General features: G+C 41.0%; 1 protein-coding gene across 2 annotated transcripts in view; it reads left to right on the top strand.

Moving 5' to 3' along the window:
• Crebbp (CREB binding protein) overlaps positions 1–26,073 on the top strand; it is a 128,915-nt gene that overhangs the window by 72,932 nt on the left and 29,910 nt on the right. For both annotated transcript variants that reach the window (XM_052197509.1, XM_052197508.1), the window contains 13 exons: positions 1,008–1,248; positions 2,495–2,608; positions 10,278–10,520; positions 12,048–12,150; positions 12,388–12,534; positions 13,226–13,343; positions 14,009–14,180; positions 14,848–14,892; positions 17,329–17,453; positions 18,018–18,206; positions 19,613–20,026; positions 21,606–21,785; positions 22,557–22,746. In XM_052197509.1, the coding sequence (XP_052053469.1) occupies positions 1,008–1,248; positions 2,495–2,608; positions 10,278–10,520; positions 12,048–12,150; positions 12,388–12,534; positions 13,226–13,343; positions 14,009–14,180; positions 14,848–14,892; positions 17,329–17,453; positions 18,018–18,206; positions 19,613–20,026; positions 21,606–21,785; positions 22,557–22,746 (2,281 nt within the window). The remainder of the gene's footprint in view (positions 1–1,007; positions 1,249–2,494; positions 2,609–10,277; positions 10,521–12,047; positions 12,151–12,387; positions 12,535–13,225; positions 13,344–14,008; positions 14,181–14,847; positions 14,893–17,328; positions 17,454–18,017; positions 18,207–19,612; positions 20,027–21,605; positions 21,786–22,556; positions 22,747–26,073) is intronic.

The following is a 26,073-nucleotide window of genomic DNA, read 5'->3' as shown; positions in this document are numbered from 1 at the left end:
TTCTTCCTCTCACCATATGGGTACTTGGGAATCTAACTAGTCACTAGCCTTGGCTGCAAGTGCCTTGCCAGCTCCAATGTTTCTTATAGTAAAGTAAAATAGAAAAGATAAGTCAGTGTTATTGACTTAAGTTGGGATTATCAGAATAGTTAAGGATCAGAAATGCTTGGTGTATGGATGATATAGTGTATATTACAGACATTATAGTTTTCTTTTTTGATAAACTTATATGCATCTGTGAAGAGTATTAGTGATTTTTAAAGAATAAGAGCTCACAGGCCTCTTTGTCCATTTACCTTATAGTCAAGTTACACTCATCACGCTTGTTCAGACAGATGAAAATATTCCAACTCACTTTCTATAGTTTTAGTAGTTTTAGTAGATTGGAAATTTAAATGAAAGACTAAACACTTCTTTCTTAAGAAAGTTTTAAAAATCATACTTCATTGTTGTGTTTTCAGTAAGTATCATGCCTTTCTAAAAGTGGTGACCGCAGTGAAGTGGAACTGCACGGGCTGTCCTCTGTGTGTGCTACAATGAAATGTAAAGGTGGTGCAGAGACACCTTTCAAACACAGGTGGCTCTTATCCTCAGCTGTGGGCTGCACTTCTTCAAGGCAATCTTTGTTAGATTGAACCACACAAAGTTGTCAACCTTTTGCTCTTTGGTACCTAAATAAGCTGCAGTATCCTTTGGGTGAGCAGACACACACTTTCTGCTGATGGAGCTTACAATGGGGTGGATTCAGTTTGTGTTGCTGTGGTCTAGAGCAGGTGTTGTTTCTGCTTGTTGTAATTTGGATGATAATTGTATTCAAATGATCATGAGTCAGCTTTGCATCTGAGTTAGGTTGATTTTTGTGTTTGGATCTTCCCAATGTTTTGGTAGATTAAAGAAAACTATACCAATTCTTTTAGTTATGTTGTTCATGAGCTTTCCTAATGACTAGAGTGAATCAAAACTCTAAAATCTTAATAAGATATTTTTGTTACTTTGTTTTATTTTAGTCCCAGTTGCAAACATCAGTGGGAATTGTACCCACACAAGCAATTGCAACAGGCCCCACAGCAGACCCTGAAAAACGCAAACTGATACAGCAGCAGCTGGTTCTACTGCTTCATGCCCACAAATGTCAAAGACGAGAGCAAGCGAATGGAGAGGTTCGGGCCTGTTCTCTCCCACACTGTCGAACCATGAAAAATGTTTTGAATCACATGACACATTGTCAGGCTGGGAAAGCCTGCCAAGGTAAGTGCCCTTTTCTGAACTAGTGGCTGTTTTTAGGGTGGACTTTGCCTTTATTATTTTTCAGCAGCTTTGGTGGTTGGAGTCCTGCACTGCCTAGATGCTGACCTTCTCTTGGTGTGACCTAGAATGTGTTGTTCCCACAGTCCCCACATATGGCACTCAGCTGTCCCTGAAAAGCTCACCTACTGAGGGGCAGGTGATTTGGTGTTTTGATACTCTGAACTGCTCCACATGAGGCAAGGGTGTGTTCTTTTTCTTCTTCCTTTCATGAAGGACTCTCTGTTACTTCTTGTCTGTACTGTGGTTGTTTGGGGCAGTAATACACACAGGCAGGCGCACACCTTTTCCTGCACCCCCAGCATCTGTCTTGTGGTTATTTCATGGATTTAGACTATCAGATGGCCCACTACCTTGCTCATCTGCCCTCTGTCTTGAGGCTGCTCTGATGGCATCCAAGTCATCATCCCTAGGGAGGGAGAAAATTAGGTACATACATCGTGTGCTCTCCTTTTTAAATTTTTTATTTATTTTTACATATGCCTCAGTTTCACTGAAAGAAGTATTTCCTGTCAACAGCCATGCTTTCTTGTAATCTTTATTCTCTTCTCTTCTCTTCTCTTCTTTCTTGTGTTCATAAACCTTGGGTGAAATATCTCCCTGTTCTTCCCTCTGTCCCATGGTGCCTTTGAGTCCCTGGAATAACCCTGATCATGATGGAAACACAGAACAGGGCAAGATTAGACTTTAGAATATGAAGATAGGAAATATACAGGGTCAATTACTCTCTCAAGTACTTTTACAAAGTAACCCAAGTTCCTTTTAGACTCTCCACAGACTTCTCATTGGCTCCTCTGTCTATATTTCTTCATTGGTAGTTCTTAGCTAGTTTCATCCTTAAATATAATGTAATGTTTTTATTTTTAATGGTGACATTGTAGAACTCTGTTCTGCCTTTCATTGTAGATGCTCGGTATTTCAGAGGCTTTTGTTCTATTTTGTGGGCGGAACCTTAATCACCCATCATTCATAACATTGCTTCTATGGGAATTTTTTGGCTGGAATTACTGACAGTCAACTTACAAACCTTTTGAACAGCCTGTTTGTAAGTTAAAGACTGCCTGTACTATGTTATGGTTACACTTGTTACCATTTTTTTTTAATGGAATCTGGCATTATAATTTAGGTGTAATTGAAAGTGTGACGATTTGGATAGAAAAATAACATCTCGTTGTTTTTCTGGTCATAGTTGCCCATTGTGCATCTTCACGACAAATCATCTCTCATTGGAAGAACTGCACACGACATGACTGTCCTGTTTGCCTCCCTTTGAAAAATGCCAGTGACAAGCGAAACCAACAAAGTAAGTGAGCACGGGGGCAGAGAAGCTTGGAGATGAGAATAGAAACTGTTCTTAAGAGATTGCTGAGAGTAGGGAGCTAGTGGGCAAGGGTCACCAGCACAACATGCTGGGTAAGGTAGGGCCGACAGTGACCTAGTGCAGCCAAGCTCAGTGGGTAGATGGGCTTTCAGCAAACTTCTCAAATAGCCACAGCCGTGCTGGGCTTTCATTTCCCTCCACAACCCACACGCATGGACTTGAATGAGTGCAGAACAGCAAGGGCATTTTCATCAAATGTCTCTCAGGAAGATTTGGTATTTTCTGACAAATACTTAGTTTGAGGATTTATTTGAATATCAGGTTACTCACAAGGACAGTGACATCAGGGGGGCAGTAGAGGGACACTTTCTTTGTGAATAACCTGTTAGGTTATATCAGTATAAGAGTCTGGTAAACTTTTGCTTAAGCAGCTTCTACACCTGCTGGTATATCGATTTATTGAGCTTTAGACTGGGAATTGCAGCCTCGGGATTGACACATCCTGCCCATCTCCATTGTTCTGTTGTCTTCAGAATCATCTCTGTGGTTCTTGATGTGACCTGTTCTGTACTGGTTGCTCTTTCCTACATGAGGCTCTGGATCCCTGCTGATTTTAGGCATCAGAGCATTAGGAAGGATATGAACACCTCAATTTTAAGGACCTTTGCTGTCATTTCAGAGGCTACGTTGTGGTGTTTGGCAATGTTCCTCATGTGCACATCTAGAAGGTGCCCTTGGGTGGGCATGCTCTAATTGGAGGCACACCCTTCCTTCTTTAGTGATCTTTCAGGGTGGCACAGCCTTGCTCATCTTTCACCATCTTCTCCCCAGTGTTCTCAGGGTTCTTCACTTAGAACATCTTCTTAAAATCTTCACAGGTTCCTGGTCTGCCTGGTGAACATGTGCTGCTTTCTTCCTGGCTGGCTGTACATGGCAAATCACTCTAATCTAAGAGTACTATGGAATGGAGTGCCATTGCTGGCTATTTGATCTCTTATGAATCCAACTTTTCTTCTGTGAGCTGATTCACACTATATAGCATGCTTCATTGAAAAAAACAGGGTGTTGGGGCCTGATATCTTCTTCCCTTACAGATGTATCACAAATAAGTTTCTTTGAAGACTTAGTTTCTTGAATCAGTTAAATTATTCTTTTTGTGTATATGTATTGGAGGTGTGTGTGTGTGTGTGTGTGTGTGTGTGTGTGTTTACTCATTTGCCATAGCTTGTGGTATAGCTCAGAGGTCAGAGATGTTGGTTCTTGGTTCTTACCCTTTATTTTGTTTTGAGGCTAGGTCTTTGTTGTTTATGTGTGCTGTATATAAGCTGGGTAGCCTGTGAGTGTCTAGAGATTCTTCTATTTCCACCTGGCATTTGAACTGGGATTACATGCATGTTGTCGTGGCTGGTTTAACACAAGCTATGGAAATTTGAACTCAGATCGTTACACTTGCCTGACAAGTACTTTAGCCTCTAAGCCATCTTTGTAACTCCTGAATTTTTAATTCACAGTTTTTTTTTCCCCCTGGATATTTCTTAAATAAAATAAAGTTCTGGGATACTGGGTCTTATTAATTCCATGAATGATGAACTAGAATTTTATTTTTTTAACTTTTAATTTTGGGATGTGACTATGAGAAGGATCTTTTGAGCTTAGTATCTACATACTGTTGTGAACATTTTAAACCTTTGCAATTTCTCTTTTTAAGAAATACTTATGTGGTTTTTGTTCAAGAGGGAAGAAAAAAAAAGAAATATGGTTTGTTTTTCTTAATGTCTTTATAATTGCCTAAGTATGAAAATTGATTCAAAGCATGCTTTCTCAAGTGGTAAACCACAGTGTTTCTCCTAGTCATAACTTGAGGTGTTAGCGGTGTGGAGGCGTTGATAATGTAAAGTCACAGAGAAAGTTGATGACCTCTGCACGAGTTTTTAATGGAAAAAAAAGCTAAAAAAGTTTAATGTTCCTTTTTAAAGTTTTAATTAGTGTGTATATCTATAGGTGATTTTGCTCATATGTGAGCCTGTGGAAACTAGAGGTCATCTGGTGTCTTGTTCTAATCACCTTCTACCTTAATTTTTTTTATTTGAGATAGTCTTTCATTGAACCTGGATCTCATAGTTTTAGCTAGACTGATAAGCCAGTGATCCCCTGGAATTTGCCTGTCTTTGCCTTCTCAGCACCAGGGTTACAGACGCATACTGCCACCATAACAGTTTGCTGTTTTTGTTTTTTGTTTTTGTTTCTTTTTTAATGTGAGTGTTGGAGACCTGAACTCGGCTTTTCTTGGTTGTGCTACAAGCACTTTCCCGACTGAGCCATCTCTCCAGCCTAAATGCTTCTTAAATTACATTTCAATTTTGAGTGTGGTCTTTTGGCTCTATACTTTCAGATGTATGAGATAAAATTTATTTTATGTCATTGGGGAGAATGTTTAGCAGTGCTCCTTTTCTCTAGAAAATTGTGTTTATGGTTTATAATCCTAGACTAGGAACTAGAGAAAGAAGTGAATCCAGCCCTTCATTGTCTGAGGGTTGAATTCTAAGAGATTGAAATATTTATCTTAAAATTTAGGTGTGGTTGGTTATTCTAGTACTCCAGAAGCTGAGGCAGGAGGATTATGAAATTCTAGGCTATCTTAAGAGTATATATTGCTAGATCATGTCCCCTCAAAAAAACCAAACCAAAACAACAAAATTCCACTATTGTTGAGTTAATTTGTATTTGCTTGATATTAATTCAGTGAATTATGAGCTTCAGTTTTATGCTTAACTTTTAATTTAGGGGAGTAGCTTTTCTAGGATTTCTGGGGTTGCTGCTGTGTCATATTTTTTAAAGTAGTAACGGTCTCTTAAAGGATCAAGAATAAGTATAAAGTATTTTGTGTAGGCCTTACTGGGTGGAATGAGAATATGCCTAGACCTTCATAGAGAGAAGAGGTGCTCATGGAACCCAGGGTCAACACAATTACCTTGGTAGTGACATGCCAGCAGAACACCTAGCCTGTCTAGGAATCATGCTGACTGGGTGTGGTGGATTACAGAAGAATGGCCCTTGTGGGCTCTTGTATTTGCATGCTCAGTCTTCGTGGAGGAACACTGTTTGAAAGGATTGGGTGTGGCCTTGGAGGAAGTGTTTGACTGGGGTGTGCTTTGAGGTTTCAAAAGTCCAAACCAGGCCCAGGGGTTCTCTCCTGCTCAATGGGGTCCAGATGTAGAGCTCAATCTACATCTGCTTGTGTGCTGCCATGCTCTCTGCCATGATGATAATGGAGTAACCTCCTAAACTAAGCCTGTCTCCAGTTCATTGCCTTCCTTTAAAAGAGTTGCTGCCGTTGTGGTGTCTCCAACAGTGACTAAAACACTAGCCTTAGAGATAACCGTGCTGAGGTTCACTCTGTGGAGCTACCAACACATATGTCAAAAGCTCTGCCTTCTAAACACATATTTCCTACAGATACTGACCAGTGCCTTCTCCTTGGTAGGTACATTTTTCCACTCTCAAACTTTTGTGTCTTCTACTGACAGAATCTTGGGAAGTTTACCAAGGAATTAATGAGATATTGCTTGAAATGAAACTCATTGTTAATTTGGGGTCGGGTTGATCTTTCTCTTTTAACTGTACCACCATGAGTTGGTCAGTCATTAGGGCTTTACTGTCATCAGTTCTGTTCTGCTATCTGACTTCTAGTAGATCCTGTGTGGCATGCTTGAGTCCCCATATGGGAACCCATGAGTTTCTAGTTACTCATACTTGATATCCAGACATGCTTTCTGAAAATGGGGAAATTTGGGCCCCATCTATGCTTCTTGTACTAGAACCTATATTTTTAACAAATTTTCGGCATTTGGTGTGTACATTAAAATATGGCTGTAGTGTCTTGGGGTGACTACAAGTGCCAGGTTTGTGTCAGAGCTGCAGGGAAGGATAGAAGTATTCTCTGAGGAAGACCCTGGCTTTTCTACCTGAATCCCACAGGGATTTAGACCTGTGCTTCATGGATAGCCCCAGGTCCAGCCCCAGACTTAAGCTGAACCACAGAATGACAATCTGCAGTGACTATGATAGCAGTCCTCTAGCTTGTTGCTCCAATGTCCTCATCACCTTTGCCCTTACTTCATGGAGTGGCTCTTTATCCCACTTCTAGACACATTTTGGATTGCTTAAAACACCTTTCATTATTATTTATATTGTTATTAATATATTGAGTTAAAATCAACCTCAAAATTCAATTTTATAGAGCACCTCCTGGGATCCAGCTAATCAGGCTCTTAGTTCACTTGGGAGCCCTATGGTCTCCAGATGCCTCCGACATACCAATAGAGATTGGGCTGGGAAAATAGGGCCTGAAAAGCTTTACAGAGTAAGAGAGCCTTAAGCTCACTGTCCCTTCCTTGATCAGAACAGTTGCTTCTTGCCCTTCTGTGTGTCTTGGCTTCTAAGGAAAGCCACCTTTGAGAACTTGGGCACTCCAGACTTTGTTTGTTGTTGTGCCCCACATTATTCCCAGGGAAGAGACTTTGAGGGAGGGAGCACCTTCTGCTTGTCAGAGGTCCCAATTTGAATGAACCTAGCACTGTTTATTTGTCTTATGTAGCAATCTAAGAATTAATAGAGTAACTGCCAGGCTTGCGTTTTGATTTGTCACCCACCACTCTAACAGAGTTTGAAATTTAATACGTGTCAGTTTTTGTTGAATTTTCAAATTGAGCCCAATTATATTGGAAATGATTAGAGCCTGACATTGACCGACTAATTGAGTGTTTTAAGTTAGCAACATATTTACTTCACAGGGGAAAGACTGTCTTGCCCTATTCAGGGACTGATAGGTGAGTCCTGTACAGAGCCCTTAGTGAACGTGGCCCTGTTTCCTAAGCTATGACTTCTGACCGTGAACTTGAGGCTGCTTGGGCTGCATAGTGAGGTACAGGCCAGCCATAGCTATATAGCAGAACCCAGTCTCCCTACCCCAAACAAACAGACCAAAATAACAGCCAAAATACTCCTCAAAGATGTGTCTCTGTTCAGGTGTGCCACCTGATAAACTAGCTAGCGCATTGAGACTCCTTAGGGTATAGTATTACATCCAAGGGACTGATGATGTGTGTCACAACATGAAACCTCAGAAGAGAAAAGACCAAGTAGATGGTCTTGATTAACATGTCCAGTTGATGAGTACAGAACGCTCCTTGTCTAGGATGCAGGTAGGTGCGCATTGCTGTCTTTAAGGCACTGTTTATTCTTGTTCGTCCTTAAGGTGCTTGGGGTGGGAACGGACAGATGGCTACAGATCCCCTGTGGCACTTCACATAGTCCCATGTAGCAGGTGAAGAGTAAATGCTGACACTGAACCCTCCCAGCGATAGCAGCCCTGTGTGACAAGAGTAGGTGAAGAGTGGGCTGAGTCTTAGGGAGTCCCAATCTGCAGTGATGTTCAGGATGAGATGAATGGGTTTTTGTCTGATCCATGTCTCAAGTTGTGGTTTAATATGTATTGAATGATTATTAAATCATTCTTGTTTTCCCCAGTAGGTCTAAGCTCAAGGAGTATGTAGACTTTGTGCTAGCCAGTGTTTCTGGGAGCCTAGGTGTGAATGTTGGAAGTATAAATGCCTAAAGATAAACAGACCAGTGGGCCCTGTGGTAATTTAGAGAAGGATAGGGAATATTGGTAGCTACTTTTATATAACTGCTATTAGTCTATTTCCCCACTGTAAATTCTTGTAACCCCTAGATGTTAGTGCTTTTTATACACTAGCATTGTTTGGAGCTCCTGTTGTGTTTTAGTGTCAGGTCTCTTTGTGATTTTTTTCTTCTTGGTCCTGGCTTGTTAAATTGTACAGTTCCTAAATTTTTACATGTTTTTTGCTAGGTATATTTTGTTTCAAAATGAAAATAATATTTATATTTAGGGAACCTGTTTTTAACTTAAAAACAAAGTAGAGTGACCATGTCAGCAGTACCCATCAGAAGGTTTGGTGAATGAGACAGATTACTATATATGTGGTTCTGGGTTTAGGAATGGTTTTCATCCTGTGGTGAGCATTTTATCAAAATAGATGACATTTTAGGATGTGTGAGTGAAAGAGTCTAGTAGGACACAGTCATTAAAGCCCAGCCATTGCATCTTCACCTTGAGAGGGAGAGCCAGCTCATCCTTTCTTAGGCTGAAGGTGGCAGGTAAATTGGCCTGACCTGGGGCTGAACACTTGAGTATCATTTGTGAGAAGATGAGGGGGTGGGGGGCGTGCAGGTTGAGGAAGGGAAAGAGAGAATGAAAATAAATATCTTGGTGAGAAGTGAGGCCTGTGAATTTTTTGTCCTACAAGGGAACACCAGATAATTATTTTCTTTTTCTATGTCATAACTCTTTGAAAAATTACCATGATGACATGGGATACATGCTTATATTTTCAAGTGCAATCTTGATATTTATACTTGACTATTTCATCTATATTCTTGTTGAGCTGTACATTCTTTTTGCACTTTTCTGTTTGATTAATCTGATAAGCATTTCAGTTCTGTATTATTCTTGCATAGATGTTGGTTGTAAGAATATTACTAACTAAAAGAAAGGCTTTGTGACTGTTTTATATGTCAAAGTCATATAATGTCAACTTTATAAGCTTAATACATAAAGCATGTCTTTGTGATTTTACTTTTAGCATGACTCTAAACATTGTACAAGTTTAAAAGAAAGGACCTCTTTTAAAAAAAAATAAAAAGCAGTGTGTCAGCCAACCTCCGACATACAGAAAACTCAGCAAGTGGATGGATTGTGGGGGGTGGATTGGCTAAACTTGAAATGACCAAAGACGTTTGGAATGAATGTATTATGTGGACACGGTTTTTTCCTTGTAATTCCTGGGGTTAGACAGCTGCTCTGTGTGCTGCTTGTGGCTTTGGGTCAGCTACATGAGACACATCTATGTCTTGCATATCAACGATACTGAGGTGACACCTAAATAAATTAAAGCTCATTTGGAATCCTCAAGTCTCGTTCCATCTGTTAATTTTGGGCAGACCTGTCAGTCAAGTATAATATGGTCCAGCCTGGTGCTCTCCTGGAAAAGAATACCACGAGAGGGTTTTTAAAAGAAAGGTCTGTTGCTAATGCTGTCATTACACAAGTAAGTTTAGAGAAATGCTGTTTTGTAATTTAGAGGATCACCTCATAGATCTATTGATTAAGAAGTGTCCAACCAGGTTTCGCCTTTCCTATTTCTCTCAGTTTACAAAAGTGAATACTAAAAGCTAGGTGGGGTAACAGCCTGTCGGAAGACTCCTCCCCTCACAGAGAGGTAGTTGTTGACCCATTCATAATCATGTGCTTTGCCTTGTTATACGTTTGACACTCCTTACAACTGACTTCCTAGGTATCTGTAGATTTTAATAACTACTAATTTTTACAAAGTGATCTCTTTTTAATTTTTTATTTTTTGTTGCTTTTATATATAAAGGGTAGATTTGCTTTAGATTTTTGTTCTTAACCACTGCTAGACAAAATAGATGAATTCCATACTACTTCCTTCTTGCTAGATTTAATGGCTAATCTTTGAAAGGCTTATTTGACTCATATTATTTACAGTTTATTTCTGGGCCTCTCCCCTTCACTTACCTTTTTTGCTTATCTGTCTGTTTGCTGTTCTAGCCATCCTGGGATCTCCAGCTAGTGGAATTCAAAACACAATTGGTTCTGTTGGTGCAGGGCAACAGAATGCCACTTCTCTAAGTAACCCAAATCCCATAGACCCCAGTTCCATGCAGCGGGCCTATGCTGCCCTAGGGCTCCCCTACATGAACCAGCCTCAGACACAGCTGCAGCCTCAGGTTCCTGGCCAGCAACCAGCACAGCCTCCAGCCCACCAGCAGATGAGGACTCTCAATGCCCTAGGTAAGTGAAGGAACACATAAGAACTAACTTCCTCCAAGTATATTGTAAAGATGATGGTGCTTACTGGAACCCAAGGCTATTTCCAGTCTGTTCTGACTTTAGATCCATTGCTTTTGATCAACAGCCTTATAGAGAAAACTTGAGGTGTAAATGTGCGGGGAAGATGGTACATGGTTGTAAAAAGAACATTTTCAAGTGAGGCAGTGATTTGCTTTATGTGTACCACTTTATCCAGACAGTTGATGAAGGACATGATTATGGTTCAGAATGCAGAATCCAACCTGAGTGAACTCTTAGGTAGTACACCACTTATTTTATAATGGCTGGGTAGGGTCCTGCCATGTCATTTTGTTTGGTCCTCTCATCTTTGGAAGTGACCATGTAGAATCAGGCTGGTTAGCAGTAGGCACACAGCAGCTACTGTCACCTGCAGATGCTTACCAGATGGGTAAGTCGGTACTTCCTCTGGTCGCTGTAGCCTATCATTTGCCAGCTTTAAACATTTATTGATAATCCCAATTTTTGTTACTTCCCAGTGTAGTTTCCTTAGCACTTTTCCTCTGTCCTTTAATCTCAGACTCTCACAGGGTGAGCATTGCTATCAGTGAAGTTGTAGCTGGTGCCACTAGTGTTTTAGCCAAAACTGAGTCATTAAAAAATGACCAGTTAAGATTAGGGATGTGAGTCAGTGGTAGTTTAGTGTGCATGAAGCTCCAAGTCTGATATACAGCAGTACAGACAGAGATAAAAAGAGGAGGAGATGGACTAATTAAAATCATCCCTGTTACGGCTAGAGAGATCGCTCTGCGGTTAAGAGCCACAGACTGTTCTTCTGGAGGTCCAGAGTTCAAATCCCAGCAACCACATGGTGGCTCACAACCATCTGTAATGAGATATGCTGCCCTCTTCTAGTGTGTCTGAAGACAGCAACAGTGTACTCACATGTAATAAGTAAATAATTCTAAAATAAGAAAAAAAAGAAAAAAAATCTGTTTTATATACTTTCTGGAAAAACACCTAAATTATTATCAGTGGTGTCCCAAATTCTGTCTATTCCTTTCCTGTTTGATGTTATTGTTTTGGAATTGTTTTATTAATCTGAGTTTGCATTTTTTAAAATACCTATTTTTTTTCTCCTAAACTTAACTTTTGTAAGTTTACTCTCTGACATGTAAGAACAGTCTTAACACACAGGTATGTGCCAGGCAGCTCAGTATAGTTGTTTGACATTAAAGAAACAGAAAAGCTGAAGGCATCATGTGGGCAGTGATCATTTTCTCAGGAGCTAAGAGTACTGCAGCTCCAGAGCACATCTCTTTAGGCTATAGAGTAAGTAGGAAGGAGCTGATGCTGGAGCTTGCCTATGTTAGTAACCACTAATGAGACGTACAGCTTCCAGAGCTTCTGTCCTGCTATATTCTGTTATTTTTATATGAGTTCTTTATATGCTCACTTTTTTTTATCTATTATAGGAACTTCAAGTGTTTATAGTGTAGGGATTGATTTCATTTTTCTTTGTCTTTAAAGGAAACAACCCAATGAGTATTCCAGCAGGAGGAATATCAACAGATCAGCAGCCACCAAACTTGATTTCAGAATCAGCTCTTCCAACTTCCTTGGGGGCTACCAAGTAAGATCAAAGTTTTAAATAACTCCTCCTGTGCTCTGAATTAAGCACTCTTAACAGTGGAGCTATCTCTTAAGCCTCTTTTTTTAAATGATGTAAGACAACCAATGAAACACTTTGAATTTTGGTGGATATGCATTGCTTGCCTCTCTTAAACTTTGTAAGTCATATGGTTGAAGAAGGTGGAGAACATTTGATTCACTCAAGTAGCTGGTTGAAGTATCCTTATTTCTTCTTTAGTCCACTGATGAATGATGGCTCAAACTCTGGTAACATTGGAAGCCTCAGCACGATACCCACAGCAGCGCCTCCTTCCAGCACTGGTGTTCGAAAAGGCTGGCATGAACATGTGACTCAGGACCTACGGAGCCATCTAGTCCATAAACTGTATGTAACCCTCGAGAACTAGAGTCACATTTTGTGGCTGAGGGAATTGTTGAATCTTTGTGGGTGTGTAGATGTTTTTGTTTTTTATATGCATGTTGAACCCCAGTTTAACATCTCAGAGATGTGCAGGATCCATGCTTGTTTCAGAAAGCCATTCCCACTGCTCTGAGACCTAGGAAGGCTGACTTTCTCAGACTCTGGTCCCCATTGTGTAAAAGCATCAGATAGCATAGAGGCATGACCTGAAGCCCATCCTCTTTGCTTTTGACCTCAACCATGTTCAATGACTTGAAACTAGTTATAGAGCTCCCTAAAAATTGGGGAAATTTTGGTCTGGTAAGTATAGGTGGTTTGACAGTTATTTTATGTACAGAAAATTAATGTTTTCATACTATATGTACTGAGTTGAAATGAAGTTAATCAACTATTGATTCTTTTTACTTTGATGTTTTTATAATGCATAGTTTCAAAGTAGCAATTTGGAATCATACTATTTCCTAAAATGGCATAGCACATATTTGTGTTTAGTATATAGATCCTGGGTGTGTAGATGCCAGCTTAGTATTGTTTGCACAAGGAATGAACTGTGAGATTTGGGCCTCTACAGGTAGCTAGCCATTCCTGGTTTTATTTTGTTAGTTCTCTTGTGACTGCCTTGAAAGCAGGTTGATAGAATACATTGTCCTTTCAGTGTTCAAGCCATCTTCCCGACTCCTGACCCCGCAGCTCTGAAAGATCGACGCATGGAGAACCTGGTTGCCTATGCTAAGAAAGTGGAGGGAGACATGTATGAGTCTGCTAATAGCAGGGTATGTTGCTGAGCAGCTGTTGACCCTGTAGGTGGGAAATGGTGTTTGTTTATTTAGTTATCCAGAATTAGGAGAATCTGCATGGTCTAGGAGACTCCCAACCTCAGTGCCCTGAATGGAGAGACATGTCCAAGTAAGAAAGAGATTCCTGGACACCTCTCTTGTGAAGCACAAGTATCATAGTATAGGAGAGTATAGACAATCTATAAAATCAACATATATCCTTGGGATGTCTTTTTTCATAGAGCGTGTTTTTTAGGATTCTTCTATCATTGTAAGTGTTAGTGAATATCAAAGAAAAAGTTCCGTCGTGCAAAAAAAGAAAGAAGAAAGAAAGAAAAAAAAAGAAAAGGCAATGTTAGCACCTTCAGTTTGTTAAGTCCGGTAAAGTTACTAGTTCAATAACGTGAACATTAGAGGGTGTGCTGGCATCACTAGGAATTTAGGTGGGGCAGGCCGCATGGGCTTTGGTTTATCAATGTGTCAGACCTTTGTCAGCGCACTGAAAATGTGCTCAGTGGTATAGTGCCTGTTCAGTGCCCTTAGTTTGGTTCCCAGCAGCAAACTGTGAGTGGGCAAGTGAGTTCATTAGTTAGAACATACAAAATAAATGATTGGTTCTCATATTTTCCAGTACCTTAATATTAAATATTATTGCTTTTTAGGATGAATACTATCATTTATTAGCAGAGAAAATCTATAAAATACAAAAGGAACTAGAAGAAAAACGGAGGTCACGTTTACATAAGCAAGGCATCCTGGGTAACCAGCCAGCTTTACCAGCTCCTGGGGCTCAGCCCCCTGTGATCCCACCAACCCAGTCTGTGAGACCTCCAAGTAAGAACTGCATTCTTTCTTTCAGTCCTTAGCCTGTTTGCTTAGTGTTCTTTTAGTCTTTGGGCTATTATTATTAAGAATATAGCATTATAAGCCGGGCGGTGGTGGCGCACGCCTGTAATCCCAGCACTCTGGGAGGCAGAGGCAGGTGGATTTCTGAGTTCAAGGCCAGCCTGGTCTACAAAGTGAGTTCTAGGACAGCCAGGGCTATACAGAGAAACCCTGTCTCAAAAAAAAAAAAAAAAAAAATCCAAGAATATAGCATTATGTTCTCCAAAAATCTGCACTTTGAAAGCTCAGTGACCTATGGGGGCATTGAGCTTGCCTTAAGGGAAGAAATCTTCTGTTTTTGTTTCTTTTTTTTTTTTTTTTTTTTTGGTGTCTCTCTCCCTACCAAGTTTTTCAAGACAGGGTTACTCTATGTAACTCTGGCTGTTCCGGAACCCACTCTGTAGACCAGGCTAGCTTCAAATTCAGAGAACCTCTGCCCCTGCCCCGTCCCTGCCAAGTACTGAGAGTAAAGGTGTGTATCACTGCTGCCCATCGTGGGTGAGATAGCTTAAAAGGGTGTGCTGGCAAGTGGTTTTTAGACTCAGTGTATTTCCTCCTGTGTGCGTATGTGCGCGTGAGTATTTATTTATTTTTAATTACATTTTCCCCCTTACAGATGGGCCCCTGCCTTTGCCAGTGAGTCGCATGCAGGTTTCCCAAGGTACTTCACTACTTATCGTCAGCCATAGTTTAGCTTTACGGTCAGCAGTGTCAGACATGACTTCTTCCTCCCCCGCCCCTCCCCCATTTTCCCTTTGTGTTCTTTCTATTCCTCTTTCTGATAAGAATGTAGTCCACCAAATAATGTGAGTCTCTTGTGTTTAAAAATTTGGAAATTATAGGATAGTTTTTGAAGAGGTCAGAAATAGGATTTTGTAGTGATACACAAACCCACCACCAAAACAGTGGTGACATTATTAGGAGATTTTGTATAAGAGACATATTCTACAAAGGAAAAGGCCTTTCCGAAAACACAGCTGGGGAGTCTGTGGCAGTCATTTATGGGGGTCTGAGAAGATACAGTGCTGCTTCAGGCCATCAGAATTGAAGCTGGTGAGTGAGTCTCAGCCACAGGAGGCTGTGTACAGAGCTCCATGCCTTCCTGGAGTAGTGACAACTGTCTAAACCATTGAAGGCTCAATTCAAGATTCTGTGGTTATTTGGGCTTCAGGGCTTGGGGCCATTTGTAAGCTTTTCAGCTTTTGACATAATGAGACCTGAACAGCTCCAGGTTGTGAAATAAAATGGGAGCATTATCCAGATGGCAAAGAAAGGTGTTGCAGTCTACAGAGCAGTTTGAGAGGGCAGGGTACATGATTTAAAGGTGTGACTATTACTGCACACTGAGACAGACATTGGATAAACTGGCCAAGAACTTGTTTGGATGGATTGCATTTGGGGGATTAGGTTAAGTGATGGAGCAGCTGAGCCATAGCCATGTGGCTGAATAATATTGGGAGAGCATGGGTGCTGCTGAATAGGGAGCCACGCTGACTTGGGGTCTGACAAGATAGCTAGTAAGCTACAGGTGATGAGAAGACACGTTTCCGGGTCATGCTTACCAGCCCTTTCTTTGCTGGGAATATCAGTACCTGTGAATGTGGATTACTTTCCATGCTGTTTTTTAATATCTGCACAATCTTAGTAAATTGGTATGGAGGAGAGACTTTTACATTGTAATATACTCCCTAGAAAGTCGTCTTGGGCCTTATTGGAATTTGGTCAATTCTGGATAGTTGCTGAAAGTATAAGAAGCTGCTCTTGGTTCTACCAGTGGTAAGGCAAGCGTCTCAGACGTCAAGGAGTCTGTTAGATTGCAGTGAGGGGCAGAATAACAGCGTCGACTGAGGTTGCATTTAGAGCCCGCAGTTTCTATAGAAAGTTCATAAGAACTAGCCTCTGTGAGCTGAAGATACTTCCCAGCTAAACCTTTGGCATTGGTGTGGTATTTCTGTAAACTCTTCAGTGTAACGGTAGCCCTTAGGACTTTCTGCTAAAGATACTTGCAAAATTGAGAAGGTGTTTTGAGTTTTAGCACAAATTCTTTTTTTAATTTCTAAGAACATCTGTATTATTCCAATTCAGAGATAGATAAAATAAGCTAGAAAACTTGACATAAACATTTTTTATAAAATCCAGACTGAGGAACATGCAGCTTCATACTCAACCTTGGCTTCCAGTTTGTGGTTCTTACTACTTTAAAAAGCATATCACAATTAATTATTAAGATTATCTATTCATTAGTTTTGCTGAAACTTTAAATTATTTTCACATTTGTTTATCTTTATATTTCATTTCTCAGATACACATCTGATATTCTTTCAACTATTTGTTGTAAAGTTTTTTTCCTTTTTTTAGTAGATATTTTCTTTATTTTATTTATTTATTTATTTTAGATGTATTATTTTATTTATGTGAGTACATTGTAGCTATCTTCAGACAACCCAGAAGAGGGCATCAGATCCCATTACAGATGGTTGTGAGCCGCTATGTGGTTGCTGGGAATTGAACTCAGGACCTCTGGAAGAGCAGGCAGTGCTCTTAACCACTGAGCCATCTCTCCAGCCCGATATTTTCTTTATTTATATTTCAGATGTTATCCCCTTTCCACATTTCCCCTCCGAACACCTCCCATCCCATCCACCCCTCCCCTTGCTCACTAAACTACCCACTCCCGCTTCCTTGACCTGCTTAGCACAGATTCTAACCATAGTATCAACCTAGCCAAGAAGCTTGGAAGCCTGGAATGATATGAGCCGATTGCTGCTAGGGTTTTTAAATGAGGGTGTGCTCAGATAGATGGGGCAGGCTCAGTACTACACAAGGCCTCGTTGTCTGTTCTGTTGCTTCTGTGCCCTGTGCACATTAGTTCTGGTTAGTTCTATCCTGCCCTCTGTCCTCATCTTATCAGCTCCACAGCCCTCCCACCTGCTGCCCTCCCACCCACAGCCCTCCCACCCACAGCCCTCCCACCTGCAGCCCCATCAGACATGGTGAGGCTGCTGTAGTATGCTCTCATGTTACCTGTTACGCGTGTGTCTGTCTTAAGAGTTGTTTGATGAGTGCTTTTCTTAACTATTATTATAACTGTTTATAGGGATGAATTCATTTAACCCAATGTCCCTGGGGAACGTCCAGTTGCCACAGGCACCCATGGGACCTCGTGCGGCCTCCCCCATGAACCACTCTGTCCAGATGAACAGCATGGCCTCAGTTCCGGGTGTAAGTGCATCTCTCAGTCCTTGCTCAGTCAAATGTTCTCTGAGGAGGGATCTTCCATTGTTACCTGAGAATTTTAGGATACTTATTCATTTGATTTTGAGCTTTGTTTTATTTTTTGTTTCCTTAAAACAAACAAACAAACAAAATTGGTAAAATGAGGACTATTTGAATGCTAATTTTTTATTTTATTTGGGGGGGGGGGGATTGGAATTATAATTCTGTAGGTATTTGCTGTCAGTGTGGACCAGGCAGCCAGTGGCTTATATTGTTGGTGTCTGTTCACTTCAGCTTGCCCTCCTGGAATAGTCTTCAACTAAGTAAAGGTTGATTGAATTCAAAATTACAGAATGCTGTTCTATTGATTGCCATTCTAAAGACAGCTCAGCATTGGCTTACTCAAGAGATTGCTTGAGAAGTTGTAGAAAGAGCCTAGGAACTGGGGAGTCCTTGGGAAGTGGTGGTCTTTAAAACCAAAATGTACTAGACTTGTAAGGCTTTGGGTCTCCATTGCACTGTGTATTTTCTGATGACTCTGACCTAACATTTCTGATTCTTGTCTTATAGATGGCCATTTCTCCTTCCCGAATGCCCCAGCCTCCGAATATGATGGGCACCCATGCCAACAGCATTATGGCCCAGGCACCAACTCAGAACCAGTTTCTGCCACAGAACCAGTTCCCATCATCCAGTGGGGCAATGAGTGTGAACAGTGTGGGCATGGGGCAGCCAGCAGCCCAGGCAGCTGTTTCCCAGGTACGTTCAGTGTGGGAGCCTGGCCAACCAGTATTGATGTAGTGCAGCCTCTGTGACATGATCCTGTCTTAGTTTATGGAAACTAGAATCCTAGAATATACATCTTTCCATTTCCCATTTTGCCCTGTAATTTTTAATTTGTTTTTAATCCTTCTTGTTCCCTCTAGGTGAACTTCACACAAAAAGTAAAATGGATTGTGGTTGTGGGGTTTTTGTTTTGTTTGGTTGGTTTTTTGTTTTTGTTTTTTTATTTGTTTTGTTTTGTTATTCTTTATATTTTTATCTCTGTATTTTAGGTGCTGTTTGTGTGCTTTAGAAATCTAAGATTAACATGTCATTCTGAGAAATACTGGAACTTTAAGAAGGGGTGTATTTTCTTTTAGTGACACAGTTTTATGTGTCTTACTATACATGTTGGGATATCAAGGCTGGCAGAACCATTGGAATAGCACTCTTCTCATCAGCATGTTTTAGTTAGTTAAAGTTGACTTTTTCATCCATTTTACTGCTTTCCCCCTTTTGGTTAATTGTAGTATATCAAATGTCAGCTGCATGCAAAGTATTTAAAATAGGCTAAGTCTTTCTCAAAATATAAAAATCGTGTCCTGTCAAGCACTTAATTAATGCTGAATGATGCTAATGTTGAATATATTAGGTTTACTCAGTAATGATTAATTTTCTCTGTCATCTCATTTCTTTAGAACAAAGATCAGGAAACCAACTCTCCTCCCTTTGCAGAGTCTCTCCATGTAGCCCAGGCTACACTCTTTCTATCTCAGCCATATGCCACAAAGACCGCAGTAAACTTTTTCTGTTCAGCAGTCGGATAGTAAATATGTTCTGTTTTCAGGGCCATACTCCTAGTCTTAAGTGTTTAGCTCTGCTCTTACAGTGTACAAGTAGTTACAGACAACATATAACATGTAATCCAGTTGTGGTTGTCATCCTGTAAAATTGTTTTTGGCTCCTAGGACAAACTTCTCTCTGGAACTGTCATTGTGATTTTTTTTTTTTTTAAGTTAGAGGTCTCCCCAGTGTTCTAGTATTCTAGTGTCTCAACTTACTTAAAAAACAAAACCAAGAGCCCTTTTCTGTGGTCTAAGTTAAAAGTAGATGTGGCAAAACATGAAGTTAGTAAGCTACATAAACATGTGTCTACGCCATGAATAGTATAACCAGATGCTGAAGTTGTACAGGTCAAAGTATGAGAAGCATTTTAGTCTAATTTTATTACATGGTGTGGTGCTTGCTATGAATGCTTAGTCTGAAGGTTTTTAAACGTAATATCCTATGAAGCTAGCGGAACTAATTAAGGAACTAGTATTAAAGTTTTGTAAATTTTTTTTCTTTAAGTCCCTTATGGTTTCAAGTGGGTAGTTTTTACATATTGTCACTCTTTCTTTTAGGGTCAGGTGCCTGGAGGTGCTCTTCCTAACCCCCTGAACATGCTGGCACCCCAGGCCAGCCAGCTGCCATGCCCACCAGTGACACAGTCACCACTGCACCCGACTCCACCTCCTGCCTCCACAGCTGCTGGCATGCCCTCTCTCCAACATCCTGCGCCACCTGGGGTGACCCCTCCCCAGCCAGCAGCTCCTACTCAGCCATCTCCTCCTGTGTCATCTGGGCAGACTCCTACCCCAACTCCGGGCTCAGTGCCCAGCGCTGCCCAAACACAGAGTACCCCTACGGTCCAGGCAGCAGCACAGGCTCAGGTGACCCCACAGCCTCAAACCCCGGTGCAGCCACCATCTGTGGCCACTCCTCAGTCATCACAGCAGCAACCAACGCCTGTGCACACTCAGCCTCCTGGCACACCGGTGAGCCTCTTTGTCATTATTAAGCCAAACTCGTACAGGGCACCTTTCCATAAGAATGTTCTGTCGGGCACAGGCAGGCTTATCTTGTGAGCTTGAGGCCAGACAGTGCTAGAAGAAAGACTCTATCTTTAAATAAAATAAAAAAAAATCTATTCTGTCATGGTGCTTCTCCCTCTCCCTCTCCCCCCCCCTCTCTCCCTCTCCCTCTTCCCCTCTCTCTCAAATTGTAGTAAAGTGTGATTTATTTCCACTAAAGATATGACTTAGCCAGGCGGTGGTGGCTCATGCCTGTATTCCCAGAACTCTGGATGGCAGAGACAGGCAGATTTCTGAGTTTGAGAACAGCCAGGGCTATACAGAGAAACCCTGTCTCGAAAAAACCAAATCCAAAAAACAAACAAACAAAAAAAAGATATGACTTATAGTTTCCCTTGGTCAAAGTAGTTTATAGAAATCAATAATCAGCCAGGCAGAGGCAGGCAGATTTCTGAGTTAGAGGCTAGCCTGGTCTACAGAGTGAGTTCCAGGACAGCCAGGGCTATACAGAGAAACCCTCTCTCTTAAAATAAATAAATAAATAAATAAATAAATAAATAAATAAATAAATAAATAAATAAAAGAAATCAATAATCATCAGAATGTCACAGCACGGACAGAAATACTGAACTGTATGTGCTAGCATTCTTTTACCTGCTGTCTGTCAGAGTGACACTGTCCAGGTTTGAGTGCTTTTGTGCTTAGTTTTATGGGTTTAGTAAACATCCAAACGATAAAGGTCTTGGCTAATAAACCTTCTTTCAGCATCCATGACTTTTTTTATTCATAATGAAACAACAGATCCCCTCCTCCCAGTTTTACATTAATTCCATTATTAGATACTTAGGGTATATTTGTAGAATAACAAAATTAATCATGCAACAATTGCAAAGATGACACTACTATTTCACTTTCTCCATAAGGGCATATACTTACTCTCATTGTTTTTGTCTCTAATTAGTTATGTTTCCTGTCTTCAAGCCAGGGCTTTGCAAACACTAGGCAAACACTCTGCCACTGGCTGCATCCTATGCCTTCCCCCCCCCCCCCAAAAAAAACATTTCTGTTTAATTTTTTAATCTTCCTTTATTAGTTTATGTAGTGCTTCATTGGGTACAGCCTGTTTGGTGGTAGTGGAGTGCTTGCTTACCTCACCACCTACTGTCCTGGGATGGGAGCTTCATATGGGCCTTTTATTTCCTGACCCCTGTAAACATTTACATGATTATAGTTTGCCTTTCTCCATAAATAGGAATGTTAGTGAAGAGAAATAATGGTAAAATAATCCAGTCAAAAAGCAGAGATAAAATAATGTTATGTCATTAGTTTAGTAAACTCTTTTTGTCCAGCTCTTCATTTTGCTAAGAAGCCAGTCATCGGACTTCTGGCACCCAGTGACTTACTGGTCAGCTCCCCAGGGAGCCTCTGCCCTTTAGCGTTCATACTAAGTACCTAGGTTGTAAGGAGAAACACTAAAATGACTGGCTGGAGGGCATTTATGTTGTCTACTTTACAGAGGTGAATGATTTTGATTTCTTTACAGCTTTCTCAGGCAGCAGCCAGCATTGATAATAGAGTCCCTACTCCCTCCTCTGTGACCAGTGCTGAAACCAGCTCCCAGCAGCCAGGACCTGATGTGCCCCTGCTGGAAATGAAGACGGACGTGCAGACAGATGATGCTGAGCCTGATCCTACTGAGTCCAAGGGAGAAGCTCGCTCTGAGGTAGATGCTCCCTCAGCCGTGGACATGGCAGTGTGCAGCGGCGGCCTCAGTGTATACCCTCAGGGACTAGCGTAGTGTTTGGATATTCAGTTTAAATGTTCCAGTTTTCCACAAATCTTTTTGTTAATGTTCTTCTTTCATTTTTAGTTCTGCAGAAGGGGGCAGTAGATTCATTTACTGTCTTAGATCGGAAGTTGAAATCAGTAAGCCATCCAGCCTGGGAATGTGGGTTTTTTTTTTTTTTTGGTCTAATCAGTATTTTAAAAATCAGGAAGTTGTAAATAAAACTTTAGATAGTTTGCTTTTTCTCAAAAGTTGAACAACTCTGTCATCTGCACTTCTTTATGGCAGCTAGTGTCACACCTGCTGTGGGTGCACCATGGCAGTGGCCTAGGCTTTCCAGTTAGTCCAAGTCTCATATCACACTTGTCAGCTCAGAGCATAGGGTCTTGGTCCTTATTTTGATTTTCTAAGATACTCTTATTCTCAAACTAGATGTATCAGTATTTTTTTGAGCACGTAAATGTAGTTTTGTATTGAAAAAAATTGAATTAGAATTATGATTGTACTGGTGCTATATAAAGTGACTAAGTAGATATCAGATATTTTGTTCCTTTTTATAGTGGGGAACTAAAAAGAATATTTACAGGTGCCTTTGACTAAGGGAACAATCAGCAAGCTTGTGTGCACCAGAAAACGTAAAGAGGAAAGCTGGACTGGGTTACAAGAGTTTGATAGTCACCTGTCTTCTGTGACTCTGTTTTTCTCAAGATGATGGAAGAGGATTTACAGGGTTCTTCCCAAGTAAAAGAAGAAACAGATACAACAGAGCAGAAGTCAGAACCAATGGAAGTAGAAGAAAAGAAACCTGAAGTAAAAGTGGAAGCTAAAGAGGAAGAAGAGAACAGTGCTAATGGCACAGCCTCACAGTCAACATCCCCGTCTCAGCCACGCAAAAAAAGTAGGTCACATTTTCTGTAACATATAGACGAAGCTGTGCTTCCACACCAAAGACTGAAAGCTGAGGCAGGAAAATCATTACACATTCCTTTTCGTGTTCCTTTTCTCTCATTTTCTAAGCTTTACCTCTGAATGGAGACAGCAGGGCTGGAGAGATTGAATGTGTAGGAGAGATTGCTGGGCAGACATGAAGACCTGGGTTTGGACTCTAGCACTCATGGAAGAGGCTGGGTGTGGCTGTGCATTGGCCTCTCTAGCCCCAGCACTGTAGGAGTCAGACAGGAAGCTGCGGCCTGCCCACCTGCCGCTGGTCTAACTCCAGAGTCAGTTCAGAGAGCTCTTAAAGGAATAAGGCAGGGAACCAGCTGTACGCTAGCATCCATGAATAAGTGCAAAAACGTGTATACCTATACACACTCGAGTACCATAGACAGCCTCTTCCCCTCCGCACATACAGAAAGAGAGGGCAAAGAGACAACAACAGACTGGCTGCGGAAACAGCCCTGGGATGGAGATTGCTGGGTAGAGAGGCAGCGTTGAAATGCTTCTGGGTCTTTGAGCAGGCTAAGCAGTGTAGGTTCTACAGAGCCAGGAAGGAAAATGAGCAAAAATGCTGTAATTTGAGGCAAAGTCTCATTGTCAGTTGTGTGTGAGCACTGAAGGCCAGTAGGGAGCTGTGAGGTGGCATGAGGTGGGAATGTGAAGCTACAGATATGTGCAGTTAGGACAAGTAGAAATTGGGTGTGTTCCAGTTAAGCTGTGTCCACAGTAAAAAGCAATAGGGTGTTGGAAAATTGTCAAGTGACCCTTGCTTAGCAGGACTGTGGAAGTTGAGAGCTGCAGGTGACAGACACATTTCAGACATAGTGCAAAGAATGTCGGTGGCTGAGGCAGTAAAGCTCCACGGTGGGAAAAGCACGTACTGCGTACTTCCTTTATACCTGACTGGGTCCGAGAACTTTGGAGTTATGTGGACTATCTTGTCATTACTTTTTCCTTTAAGAAATAAACCTGATAGGCTGGAGAGATGGCTCAGTGGTTAAGAGCACTGACTGTTCTTTCGAAGGTCCTGAGTTCAAATCCCAACACCCACATGGTGACTCACAACCATCAGTAACGAGATCTGACACCCTCTTCTGGTGTGTCTGGAGACAGCTACAGTGTACTTACATATAATAATAATAAATAAATAAATCTTTAAAAAATAAAAAAAGTAAACCTGAGAAAAATATTTGATTTTTATTTTAACAGATTAAATAAGTCTGTTAGTGGTACCATTTACCACACCCCATCTGGAGAATAAAACTAGTACTGTACCTGTGATATTGCTACCCTCATTTAAGACATCTGTATAAAAAGTTTTTTCCAAGCAAAAATAGTCCAAAAGTGTGACATTATTTTGTACTCTTTCAATGTTTTGAAGAGAGTTAGGCAACTGAATTAGGCTCTTAATATTGTTGAACTGTGTGAGGGACATCCATTCTCATCCCAATAACTTACTAGTGAAGAGAGAAGTGATGAGTGGCTCTTTGGGATTACTGGGGATAGACACTCTGCTTTGGTAGATGCTTCAAGAGACAGCTAGCAGAAGCTCTTGAGAGTGCATTGACGTCACCCTGTGTGACCTGCGGAGTACTAGGTCACTGAGTTGTCACTGACATACCTGATGCTGTAGTAACAACCCCGCTCCTCTAGAGACCCACATTTGCTATAGCAATATCAGTTTCATAAAATAAATCTTAAAAAGTTTTGAGAAATATCAAGCTCATGTGGCAGATATGTTTTTAAAAACATTTAATTGATAACAACCCAGATTTTACTCTTGGCAACAAATACTGTCATTTGTCCTTAAAGTAACAGCTCACTTGTTTTTTTTTTTTGTTTTGTTTTGTTTTATTTTGTTTTTGTTGTTGTTGTTGTTTGTTTAAAGAAAACTTTGCAAAGTAGAACTGAGTAACAGTTGTGTATCTGTCACTCTCCTGTCTGTCTTCTGGAAGAAAAGCAGTCCTGACATTGCTGCTGGTTCCCGAGACTGCTTTCCCACAGCACTGTGCTCTGTTCCATTATAGAATAGCATGGAGGCACGTGAGGGAAGGGGACATTTACTGAGAGTGTCGGGGGTGTGCTCGGCTGGCTGCTAGTCTTCTTCTGAGTAGAGTGGCCGCAAAAACTGAAAGAGCCACCCACTCATCTGTCACCTCACTAGTACTGTTGACATAGCACATTTCTGCACTAGCGGGTAGTTTAATCTCAAAGACCCTTTGGCAAGGCTGTGCACAGTGCTAGAACAGTGCAGTGATATGTCACACCTGCGCTTAATGTTGTTTACTTCTCGACCACTTATGTTGTAACAGGGGTGATTGGCAAACTGATTAGTTTATGTAAAACTGCTTTGCTGAACCGTAGTTAGTTCCACGTATTTCTGGTTACTACCACATTGGACAGCATAAGGCTTATGATCTACACACTTTGAAAACTGTATAGTTTACCATTTTTACTGAATTAAGGTTTTGATACTAGCAAAGTGGAATGACACATTCTGTGTCACACCAGCTGATTAGTTGTAGAGAACTTGGTTCTGATACGGCTACTGACTTCTCTTTGAGCACTTAAGGAGTCTTATTACAGAGTATGGTAAAGATAGGAACTTGAAAATACTTTACTTAGCATAGGCTTTAAATAGTTGTTTAATTAATAAACACAATGAGACACATTTAGTCATTTCAGTTCTCACTGGGGAGAGGAATGAGAGTGGGCAGACCTTTTCTTTTAAGATGTGTGTGCCTGTGTCTGTCCACAGTGTCAGGCTTGGCAACAAAGGCTTTACCTACTACGGCTCCATCTCATTAGCCTCTGAGCAGACTTTTTTTGACACAGGGTCTTAGTATGTAGTACTATGAGACCTGGAATTTACTTTGTAGACCAGGCTAGCCTAAATGTACAGAGATCCATTTATCTCTGCTTTCTAAGTACTAGGATTAAAGGCTTGTGCTTGCCACACCTAGCATGAGCAGCCTTCTTTAGATAAGGTCTCTGGGTAGGTCAGACCGCTCTGCTTCTTTACCTCTCAAATCCTGGACATATGTATGTCCTGGTAAGTCCCACCTGTCAGCAGCCTTTCTGTGAAAGGCCTAGGTGATGTTTCAGGCTTCATACATCATAAGGTCTCTGTTAAAACTAATCACCTCAAAGGCAGCAGCAGACATTATGTAAATGAGAACTTGGTTGTGTGTGTGTGTGCCAATAAAAGCTTTATTTCTTTTTTCTTTTTTGAAACTAAAACTTGAATTCAATTTTTACCGTGTCATGAAAAAAAACTTATCCTGGT

The sequence above is a fragment of the Apodemus sylvaticus genome, chromosome 10 (genome assembly GCF_947179515.1).
Source record: "Apodemus sylvaticus chromosome 10, mApoSyl1.1, whole genome shotgun sequence".
Classification (NCBI taxonomy): Eukaryota; Metazoa; Chordata; class Mammalia; order Rodentia; family Muridae; genus Apodemus; species Apodemus sylvaticus.
Note: the sequence above shows the minus strand (reverse complement) of the source record. Positions and strands in the feature narration are given on the sequence as shown.